General features: G+C 41.1%; 1 protein-coding gene across 2 annotated transcripts; it reads right to left on the bottom strand.

The window, feature by feature from the left end:
• Positions 1–456: 456 nt before the first annotated feature.
• ssrp1a (structure specific recognition protein 1a) lies at positions 457–11,955 on the bottom strand. 2 transcript variants are annotated; one of them, XM_055034766.1, is made up of 18 exons: positions 11,897–11,955; positions 11,238–11,317; positions 10,815–11,000; positions 8,721–8,826; positions 8,084–8,277; positions 7,865–7,965; positions 7,355–7,484; positions 7,148–7,251; positions 6,411–6,539; positions 6,106–6,327; positions 5,660–5,732; positions 2,802–2,937; positions 2,684–2,729; positions 2,459–2,591; positions 2,199–2,366; positions 2,015–2,112; positions 1,742–1,922; positions 457–1,025 (listed from the first exon to the last, which is right to left on the bottom strand). In XM_055034766.1, the coding sequence occupies exons 2-18, from the start codon at positions 11,289–11,291 to the stop codon at positions 957–959; spliced, it is 2,130 nt and encodes a 709-aa protein (XP_054890741.1). In that variant the 5' UTR covers positions 11,292–11,317; positions 11,897–11,955; the 3' UTR covers positions 457–956. The 2 variants fall into 2 exon arrangements, with proteins under 2 accessions (XP_054890741.1, XP_054890742.1); XM_055034767.1 differs by having other exon boundaries at positions 11,874–11,945.

The following is an 11,955-nucleotide window of genomic DNA, read 5'->3' as shown; positions in this document are numbered from 1 at the left end:
AACAACAACAAATAATTTTAATTTATGAATTGTCTGATGACATTTTTCAATCATCTTTTCTTTCAGTTGCTTTAAATTACATTCAAAAATGTCTCAGATCAGAATAGAAATAATGGAGAGACAAGATATAAATACTCTGTAAATCATGATATTTAAACTGCATATTTAGGTGTTAAATAAAATCCAGTCTGGTCGCTCCATCAGCTGATCGGCTGGCTAATGTGAACTTTCTATAGGTCAGCATTGATCCTGCCAAAATCTGTACTGCATGTCCTTCATCACAACACAAATACTATTGTGCAAGTTGTATTTACTGCAAAAAATTATCTATGTCAACCAGATTACTTTTTTTTTTAAATTTATCTTATGTAAATCCCAAAGATGTGTTGGGATTTAAAAACCCCCAACAATAAATAATCCTTTAATCTTCCTGAATTCAATAATCACACCAACCAACATATTTGATAGTTTAATCTTATTCCTGTTTGGTTAAGGTGAATAAGTACAGATCATTTTTATTTTATAAGAAACATATCAAGGCAGTCAAGGAGCTTTGGCAAAACATATAAAGACCAAAACCCCAAGAATTTATTGAAAAATTCTGTATTTATTTTGACCTGAAAAGAACAAAAAGACATTTTTTAAAGAGCACTACGCAAGAGGAACAAAAATCGATCCCCCTATACATAGACAAACTAATAACTCCTAGCGTCCTCGGAGCGATGCAGCTAATCATTCCCATGGGTTCAACTGTTTCATTATTTCACCGAGCCGTCAGGAGAAGACGAGCTCAAATATCAGCGCAGATTGGTTTCCAGACGTAGTCACAAAATACTTGATTGTACTTTTAAAATGAAATGTGCTGAAGAAGAAGGTACAACTCAAGTTTGTTGATTGGTTTGCAATCAACGGTAAAAACAGTTGGTCCTGGGTTTGTGGATGTGATCAGTGTCTCTTCAGTCAGACTCTTCCTCTGAGCTGGCAGGAGTGGATACAGCTTCCTCCTCCTCTTCCTCCTCCGATTCCTGGGTGAATAAAACATTTCAGTAAGAACCACCGGGGTTGATTCATGTTGTCACAGTGAAGATTTCAAATAAATAGTTGAATCTGAGGCTCAATGTAAACTTTGGTTAGAAACTGATTCCATTCCTTTCAAAGATACTTTATCAGAAAGGGAAATTAAATGTTAGCTCATATCTTTCAAGTTTCTTCAAAAAGTCATACTGATGCTTAACTAGTCTAAGACCAAAGTTTCTGTCCTACAATGTGTTTGGTGAGTTAAGGGAGACACAAATATTCAGCTGAAACTTAAGACATGATGCTGAAGAAATGCTGGATGTTACTGAACTCTAGTGACTGAAAATTTGTAATATTGATATGTAATCTAACAGAACTCAGATCGACTTTCAAGAAACTAAAAAAAAACTCAAGTCTGGAAATCCAAACGGCTCCTCTGTCATCAAACAGCAAAAGAAGAAACCAGCCACTAAATTTGACTAGAGTGACGTGTTTGGATGACAATAAGTAGCTACACAAATTACACAAATACAAGAGGAAAACATGTATGTGTGCTTCCAGGGAAACTGTTGAAACTTAGAAAGAAAATCAATCATAAATCTCTTTCATCTGTTAGTCAGAATTACTTTGCTACCAGAGCGATGTTTGAAAATTGTGGCTTTTTCTTTTTGTTTTGAATCAATGCTTCATTATGCTAATAACTAATAACCATGACTGGTTTTACCTTCTTCTTCTTCTTCTTCTTGGATTTGCTCTTGTGGTCGGAGTCGGAGGAACTATCGTCGCTGGTCTCAATGAACTCTCGGCTCTTGAAGCTGTCGTTTCCTCCTCGATCCTTTTCTTTCTCTCCACCGCTGGACTTTCTCTTCTTCTCGTCTTTTTTTCCACCAGATTTTCTCTTCTCTCTAAACGGTCGGACGCGTAGGAAGACAATTAGGGATGTAACACGAGCTTCATGAGGGGGAAAAAAAAAGAGACACTGAAATAAAAGGCTTACTTCCTGGGACTGGAGGTTGATCCTCCTCCGCTCTCTTTGTATTCCTTCTTTAATTTGTCATATTGTCTCTTTGCCTCCCCTGCTTTTGATTCCCATTCCTGAAAGAAACGGAAGTACAAGAGATCAGGGGTTTTGATCAAAGTGCTGCTCAATTAAAATATAAAATCTCTAGGCCATGTCTCACCTCCTTCTCGTCTTTGTTCAGCTGTCTCCACATCTCTCCGGCCTTCTTGGATATCTCTGTGATGGAGATGCCGGGGTTCTCTGACTTGATGCGCTCGCGGCTGGAGTTCAGCCACAGCATGTAGGCGCTCATCGGCCTCTTGGGGCCAGCTTTGTCCTTCTGCTTCTTCTGCTCAGACACAAGCAAAATAAAAATGTTGCTTTCATTGAGGACAATCTGAGACTTGGGAATATAGGTATTTTCTTTTGTTGCCTTCTCACCTCTTTGCGTGGCTTTCTTTCCTTTTTCTCTTTCACAACTTTAGCTTTTTTGGCCTTTTTCTTCTTTGCGCTCTCGTCTTCGCTGTCATCTCCTTCGTCGCTGCTGTCGCTGGCAGAAGCATTGCTGTCATACCTGATTGAAAGGAAAAATAGCGAATGACTCTGTGAAAATGCAAACACAAAGCTTCGATCTGAAGTTGAAAAAGTAAAAGAAAAGGCACTTACTCTTCTGCAATTTCCTCATCTTCCTCTCCAGGATTGAAAGACTCGTCTAAGGAGAAAAATAGGAACTTAGCCTTCTACTCTTTATTCCAAGGGTTCAGATGCTGAATCCGTCACTTACCGCTTCCACTTCCATCTGAATCGTCACTGTCGTTGCCCTCCTCCCTGATCTTTCCCTCAGCCTTCATCCTCTCCAGGTAGGCATCGTGCTGGTCTTCGTCAGAGTCGCTGTACTCGTCGATGTTGCCCTTCATGCCCTGGAACCAAAACTCAAAGTCAGGAGAACACCTCCACAAAACAACATAAAACTATTTAATATAGACTGTTTGCAGCTAAGAGTCGACCCGGACCCGTCTCTGGTTTTGTTGTTGGCAGAGATGCATCAACTAATCAGGATTCAATGCAGCGTTTCTCTGTGCATAATAAGCCTGGCGGGCTACCAGGCTTCACTTGTGCCTCCACCAAACTAAGCACTGTTTGTTTATTTGTTTCAGGGTTTTTAATACTCTCTTTGATAAATTGGAAACATAATATGGTCAGAATGTGAACACATCAGGAGACTGATGTCAGGTGGTAGAGACCACTGCCTATCTCTACCAGTCTATACGCCAATGCTTCTCAAATAGTGGGGCGGGCCCCCTTTGGGGGGCGCGGTGCGATACCTGGGGGGGGCGTGTGATCCTGGGGAAAATGTTTTTTTGGCCGTACTAGTATAAAGTGTAATTGCGCACAGTAGGCGACAGTGGCGCTCTCATTGTTACTTCTGTCACGTTTGCGACAGTGCAACATTTCATGACTTACAAGACAACAGGTTTGCCTTGGTTAGCAGTGTTAAGTCAACAAAAAGCTCCGACTGCGTTCTGTCTATGGCCTCCGTTATTCAACAACCCCCAACATGAAAAAGTTTTTCACAGGGATGAAAAGAAAAGCGGAGAGAGACAAAGATAATGAGACAACAGAAAGTCAACCGAAAGCTAAGAAGAGGAAATACGAGGAAGCGTATTTAGCGCTTGGCTTCACTGTGACTACAGTTGGAGAAGAGGAAAGACCGGTGTGTTTGCTGTGTCTAAAAATGCTCGCAGCGGACAGCATGAAGCCAAATAAATTAGCGCGTCACTTAAATACGTTACATCCCAATCACGCCGATAAGCCGCTAGAGTTTTTTCAGCGAAAAAAATGTTAATAAGGAAAAAATGTTATGCAGAGATGGATAGTCACGGTGGGGAGTGGGGGGCGCGAATAGTTTTCTTCTTGCTAGGGGGGGCGTAACGGAAAATAATTGAGAAGCACTGCTATACGCCAACACTATCTTCAGCAAATAAAGTGACAAGTCATGGATAATAGATCAACTGAAATGCAAAAAAATTATTTTAATTGTATTTTTATTTTCATGTTTGCCTTTTTAAAGGCTTTCTAATTGGTACTTAGGTATTGTTAATGCCTTTGAATAAACACATAGTTAGTTATATTTTCACTTTTCCTGTCAACTGTAAACTTTTTAACTCAAATAACACAGCGGGTCACAATAGCCTACCATCATGCTAATGTGAACATTTCCCCCCTAATCTTTGATCCATGGGCCAAAAACTGAAAAATCTGTTTTCCCCCAGGGACTGGCACCGCTTCTCTTTAAAGGTCATATTTAAATATACGGTAAATGATGGAATCACTCTGGTAAAGAGTGCATTTGGTCATTTCAATATTAGTTTTCAAAACCAAGAAAAAGAAAAAGGGAAGTACATAAACAGAAGCAACTGTACAAGATAGAGTACAGAAATTTAAATCTGCCTTGGCCAGATTTAAAATATGCACATTATCCACGCTATTAATAGCAAAAATAATAATGCCTGCCATCAGTGCAGGAATCTTTAAACTTACAATTTAAATCCATTTTAAAGAGATTTTGCTGTAATTTTACTTCACATCACCCAAGATTCTGCAGCCTGCAGCTCGCTGGACCTTTGATAATGCTTCTAAATAGGTTTGGCTAAAAATAACAAAAAGCTATCTGATGTTCATAAATATAGACATAATAGCATATGTAGTTTTTTTTAAAAATAAAAAATGGCATTGAAGTTTCAGGATAGAACGAATCTAATAAGAAAAGCTTATTAGAGGGGCTTATACTTTTTGACACAAGATCTTCATCTTGAGTAAATTAACTTAAGATGCAAGTAAAAAGCCCGTTGGCTCAAACTAATACTTGGCAGACATGGAAACCAGTCGGGCTACTCTCTCCTCGCCCCCACACGGTCCGTTCCAGCTCCATGCATCTTTATCCCCGGCCTTCTGGCTGACAGAAGCATCCAGTCAGGAAGGCAGCCATTAATGCATCAACAGGAAATGGAGAGGAGCTCCATTTGTTCTCATTGCCGTTCTCTGCCGACTCCGTCACCATGGCGACAGATAATCGTGACGCGGGGAGAAAAAACTTGGCAAAGCTCGGAGCCAGCAGGAGCTCGTACTTGTCAGCACAACGCTACAGGTGGTGCAATCAACGCGGTCGAGTGTTAAAGCACCAAAAGCCCCCAGGCAGCACATTAGTCAGCACAATGCAAACACACAGAGTTATCAGAGTGATCAGCCTCACACACACACACACACACACACACACACACACACACACACACACACACACACACACACACACACACACACACACACACACACACACAGTCCACCAATCCAATGATTAGCAATAATTCATTTGAGATTCATCAAGTAATTTGACAAGATTATCCCCCAGAATCCTGCTTGAATCCATCAGCGGCACACCATGCAATCAGAAATCACTCCACACCAATCAACTCGGGTTCCTACAGCCACACGAGGCGCCCGCAACCATACCCACCTTCTTCTACAGCGTTTACAGACACAGACACACAGGAGAAGGGTGACATGAATCAATATCTGTAAAGGAAAACTACTCTAATGCTTTAATTTTACAAACTGGAATGAGTTCATTTCCTCATAAATTACCTCTTTGAAGCCTCTGTTCTTGATGTTGAGCTTCTTGGCATTAACAAAGTCAAACAGCTTGCCATATTCCTCCCTATAAATAAAAAAAGACAAAGAGAATAATTTGGGTTTAATAAAATCAATATTTTACGTAGTAAAGGAGAAAGACAACGGGGAGAACGACTGCAATATACGGTGATGTCGCATCATAGGAAATGAGCAGGAAGTCCAGATTTTGCCAAATGGAAAACAATAAATTATAATATAGCCAGAAAACAGACATTTATTCTCAGACGCCTTCAGATTCCCACCCCCATTTTTCAGCAGAGCCCAGCACAACTGGAACAAGTTCCAGAAAAATCTGATAACATAGAAAGCCTTTCAATAAACAATGAAACCCGTTCCTCTTCTTCACCAGTGCAGCTGTCGTCTTTAGCTGAAACAGCATGTGAATGAGGCGCCCTCACCTCTCGATGCTGCTGAACGTGTACTGGTTTCCTTGCTTGGTCTCGATCTCAAAGTCAAAGGAGCGCGTCGTGGTGGTGCCTCTGGCGAAGTTGACGCAGGAGATTTCCTCAAAGCGCAAGTGAACCGGGGGCTTGTGGACGTAGATGAAGCCCCTCTCCAGAGGGTAGAGGAGGCCGGAAGAGGCCTTGTAGGAGCAGGTGATGCACTGAGCGCCAGAGTGGCTGTGGAGAAGGAGAGGGCCTTATTAAGATTTATTTCTTATGAAATAAAATCTTTCACAACGCGTGCTTGAGATGCATCCTACCCTTGGAAGTTTCCAGGCACAGTGATTTTGCGGTTGACCAGAGCCTTCATCACCCTGCTGACCATCTCATAAAGAGAGCCAGACATGTTTTTACTGAGTTTGCCCTCAAAGCGTTTTTCCACATCCTCCCTGTGGTAGAGTTGACAGGAAAAAAAAAAAACTGTGAATGCAAACATTTGATGGGATTTCTGAGAAGAAAATTAAAGAAGCTATCACACTGGTAAAGCCGTTTCTGCTTTACCAGAAACTGCTTTAAGAGCATAATAAAAGACAACATAGCTCCTTCAAAGCGTTGGTGCCACCTGGTGGAAAGAATGGAGATAGTAAAGAAAGCCTTGCAAAAAGTATCCACAGCCATTGAACTTTTCCACATATTTTCATGTTACAACCAAAAAGTTTATTTTTTTCATCCACAGATAAAAATCTACAAAGTGACTCTTTTACGAACCTAAATCCTACAAAGGTGCAAACAGGAAAAACATTAAATTCATAAAAATAAAATAAGCAACGTTTTAATGACAAATATTAATTTAAACATACTTTTTTTTTTTTACCAGTATATATATTAAAATAAAAGTGTATACGCCACACTTTTCATTCATTTCAAAGAAAACCCCCCCAAACAATTGTATTGCCTTTCAGTGTTGCTTTACAATGTGACAAAACATGGAAAGGCTTTTAATGACCCATCTTCATAGTTGTGGCAATAGAAATCAGCCTTCTCCTAACGTACTCACTCGCTCATGTTGAGGGTCAGGTTGATATCCTCTTCCTTAGAAAAAAGCAGAATGAGGAAGTGATAACGCGTCTGACCCTGCTTGATGGGAGGATCCAGACTGATCTATGAAAACAAACACAGGGAAGGTGAGAAACAACAGAGTGAAGTGAGACTTCAGGACAGAAATACTAGAAACCTGGAAAGGAGAAGAGAGACGTTCACGCACCACAAAGAACATCTGGCGCTGATCCTTGTGAGGCAGCAGGAAGAGTCGCAGCACCGTGGTGTAGGGAATCTTGTAGTCGAAAGTTTTACCGTGCAAGTGGAGGAATGTCGGATATATCCGAATATCATATCTGTAAGAATATGAAACCAAAAAAAAAAAGATATACTTGGAAAACATACAAACAGCAAGATAGTCTGTGTTACCCATTTGGAAAAATAAGAACTAGAAAATAACAAAAATGTTATTCTTTTTTTAATTTGAGAGCTAAAAGAGACAACAACACATAAGTAATGCATTAATCGGTGAAAATACCAAACCAAAAATTCTTGATTGGTCAAATGTCAAAATCAAGTGGGAAATCAAATATAAATCAAATGGTTGCTTTTGTTCATAACATGTTTATCCTTTAGAGAATAGGAGGATAAACATTCATATTTATGGTAAAAGCAGATTTTATATGTTGTCAACACTATGTGGGAATCTGAAATGATGGTTTTGTTGGTCTCCTACCTTCCTCTGGGCGTGAGACACTGAAGCTCCTTGAAGATACAAACAGCGTCTCCTGTGGCCTGAATGACATCAGCCTTCGACAAAACATTCTGGGCGAACGCCTGGAGGAAACAAAACACACAAGCCATTTAATGTTACCATCAACGTTAATAAAGCCAAATTAGTTCCCAGAACCGCATTTCAATAACCATTTAAAAAATGTAAACGGTCCAGCATCACCTCCACAGGGTCTTGTCGTTCGTCAGTCTGACTGGGTGGGACGTAGAATCGGACCTCCATGAGAGAAACCTCGGTGTCGTCGTTCTGGTGGAACTCCAGTGTGACTTCGTTCTTCCCAGTGGCACACTGCGAAACGTTGGACAGAGGGATCTCGAACGCCGTGTGGTCGTTGATATCAAACGACAGCAGCGGTCCTGAGAAAAGAATAATCACAGGCATCCAGGAGGTGCTGCATTATATTTGAAATTTCCATGCTTTCCCAGACTCAAATTTATAGATTTTCTGGACACTTATTGAAATAAATGACTGATTTTATAATCCACAAGTCATGAATCGACATAACTGACATAAGTGCATATGTAAACACCAAAGGAGATCAAACTTCCAGATTTTTAAGGAATCCGCATTTTTCTGTAGATTTTGTCTGCAACTCAAAAGCCTTGTTGTGGCAAATATAACAAACGTAATCTAAATCGGAATAAAAGGGCCCTCTAATCTCTTATGCGACAGAAAAAAGAATAAAGTTTGACAGGTCAAACATTTCTCCATATTGTAATTTTCTGGGTTTCAAGATGTTTAAGGACTGTGTAGAAACAAAGTGTATTTGGCTTTGGTGATTCCATGCCGGCTTGTTTACCTGAGAACTTGGCCGTCCCCCAGTTCCAGCCCTTCACAGACATGTCCTTCTCTGACAACTCCATCTTATAGTTCAACTTGAAAAACTCTGATAGCTTCTCAAAGTCCTGCAGAACAAAAAATGAAACAGCAAAGAAACAGAAAGATGAGAGGCGTAAACGGTAGACGGAGAAGTCCTGACAGACTTCATGGTGAACGGGTCAGAGCCCATTAAAACACGGCCAAGAAGGAAGCAGGAATGGTGGATAATTAATCACAACGTGATTGGGACTGTGCCGCCAGGGAACACAGGAGATGAATGTAATCCATCCGCCTCGTCTGTCCTCCGACAATCAGCTCGTTTATTTATCCTGCAGGCCCGCTTACAACTGGAGAGGACGCACACACAGCGACAAACACATGGTCGCTGAAACACACACACAATCCCAGCAGTACAAACACATGTGGAAGTGATTGTGGGAGCAAGTGTGCATAGAGAAATCAGCTAATTTACGCACCTGGGTATCTGCCTGTCCATAGAGTCATTAGAGCCAATTAGAGCGTGTGTGTGTGTGTGTGTGTGTGTGTGTGTGTGTGTGTGTGTGTGAGAGAGAGAGCGTGTGTGTGTGTGTGTGGGTGTGAGAGTGTGTGTGTGTGAGAGAGAGAGTGTGTGTGAACACTAAAGGTCATAAGGATGTTTGTTAATTTGGATTAAAGAACTTTTTGTACCATCTGTACCAAGTGTGAATACATAAAATTGGGAGTCGTTTTGCCAAAGCCAATTTAATAAGAAGAAACACATCTCACTTCCATCACAGATAAACATTCACTTACACAACATCACTACATCTCTGTCTTTTAGGCTCCATAGTCTTTCTTTAAATCTCTTAAAGTGATTATAATCAATAAAATGTATAAAAAGGTGGGTTTATAAAAAGCACTGTGGCTCTATGTTTCCTGCTACTTTTTATCCACTCCTGGTACCAAACAATGAAGAAGATAAACTGAACAACAGGCGGCTAAGAGAAGTGACAAGGCAGAACAACAATGTGTCCTCACCTAATGTAAATTTCATCCCAACATGCTAAAGCTGATGGAAAACGATGGAGAACATCATTGTGTTAATAGAAAAATCACAACCATTGTTTTAATATCAGACAGCTCTGCCAAAAAATAAGCCACCTATAAAAGAACAGTTGCTGCTTTGATGGAAACATGAAGTATTGATTGGGCACAAACAGAACGAGAGCTGAAGAGGATTTGTTGCCAAGCCTGAGAAAAATATTGCAGGAGCCGTCAGCCTCCTGGAGACGATCGCAGCTCAGCGATTGGACAGACTCTCTGGCAGAGATTCACCATCTTCCTCAGGACGTTTCACAGGGACGGATAAATCAAACTGTCTGCTCCGCACGCCAGCAGCTAAATCTCTCGCCAATTCTCGATTACCGACACTAACTGTGGGATAATAAACAATGACATCACGGCTCTTCCTCCAGAACCAGAGGATCTATCTTCCACCAAAAATATGCTGATTAACCCCAGGAGACAGTCGCAGCCTGCAGGTTGTACCCACACCCTCATCCCTGTGTTACAGTTACATCCTGACGCTCTCCATACGCTCAGAGAAAAGAGCATTAAAATCAATGTTGAGATACAAAAGAACAATGATTTTTTTTTTCTCACCATCTTGTTTTCTGAGCTAAATTGCTCCAGTGAATTGACATAAACACCGACTCAGAATAGTCAATGATTGCGCTGTTTATAAAACATGAATACTGGCGCTGGTTTCCCTCATTAATCCCATTAGAGGTTTGAGGAGAGGAGCTGACTGATTCACAGGACTCTGACAGAAACCCACACACATTTATCGCCAGTGAAATGGCAGCCCTTTTCACACCAAGCACACTGGAGTTTTTCCTGTAGGAAACAACAGGGAAATGACGGGAGCTGTTTATCAGACGGCACTTTAAACCACAAGCTTTGTTAGGAGGAAAACCCCAATTGTTCTGAGAAACATTCTTATTTCCCAGCAATATTCAATCTGGAGAAGCAATAACTCCATGGGATTGAGTCATTTGGGAATGATTAGCTAAATACACACAGAAGCAGAGCTTACCGTGTCCCTGAAGCCGTCATATTTGTAGATGTGCCCCGTGCTGGTGCCGAGTTTTATGCCGTGGCCTAAACACACGCGCCTCCACTGCGCCTGGTTGAGCTCTCCGGCCGGGATGCTGTCCACCTTCCCAGTCTTGTTGCTCTTATAAACCACATTCTGTTTGCTGAAACGCAGCCGTCCGTCATTCTGCAGGGACACAACGCAGATCTGGGTTTCTCTTTTCATAACACAGATAAAAGTCATCACATTTATTCGTACTTCACTTTTAAAAACAACTTTAGCTGCCAAAAAGGTATGTGTTTATGACAAATAATAAGGGGCATGGATCCTTTTGAAAGGATTCGGTCTTAACAGGTTAAAAACAAAATTAGGTTGTTTTCAACTTGGTGGGTCATATAGTAAAAAGATGGTGCTGTTACTTACCCATGAGCCTTTGACCTCTTGATAGATCTCGTTGAACTCTAGCATGTCCCCCATGTTGGCTGCAGGCGATGACTGATGCTCTGCAAAGAGACCGAGAACTGGATCAGATACTCACATCCACAGATTATTCAAAGCTACTTCAAAACTCAAGTCAGAAGACGTCAGGACATATTTATCACAATTGACTCAAAAGTTTTAAGTGAGCTTGTAAACTAACAAACGGCGGGGTAGCATCATTGTAATTATTGTTAATATAAAGGAAGAGTTCTTCCTATGTGATTAGTTTTCTCTGTAGTTAAATTGAGCTGTAGTACAGTTTTGCGTTTTCCAAGAGCAGAATAGCAGCTAAGCTAGCTGAAAATACACGAGGTGCACTTCTCTTTCTTAAAATGCTTGATAGGCTCCAGCAATCCTATAAGAAGTAAACGACGCGCGCTACAACACCGCCCAGCAGGGGCACGTCGAACATTTAATCAAGCGCCCGGACAGAGAAAGGCCAGCATGAGGAAAACAAATCGCGATTTAAAAGGTTTAAACGTCAAACAAAACCACTCGAAATAAACCTCATAAGCGCTTTGCAATCTCCACTCCGTCACAACACCAACTGACTCCACTTGTATCTAAAACAGAAGATACCGTATAAAAACGTGAAACGTTACAATCACTGACGAGCCTCTGTTTCCCGCGTGTAGCATCAGGAGCTAGCGCTACGTCACAG

This window comes from Poeciliopsis prolifica, unplaced genomic scaffold (genome assembly GCF_027474105.1).
Source record: "Poeciliopsis prolifica strain line A6 unplaced genomic scaffold, Auburn_PproV2 SCAFFOLD009, whole genome shotgun sequence".
Lineage (NCBI taxonomy): Eukaryota > Metazoa > Chordata > Actinopteri > Cyprinodontiformes > Poeciliidae > Poeciliopsis > Poeciliopsis prolifica.
The sequence above is the reverse complement of the archived record's forward strand: the minus strand, read 5'-3'. Positions and strand labels throughout refer to the sequence as shown.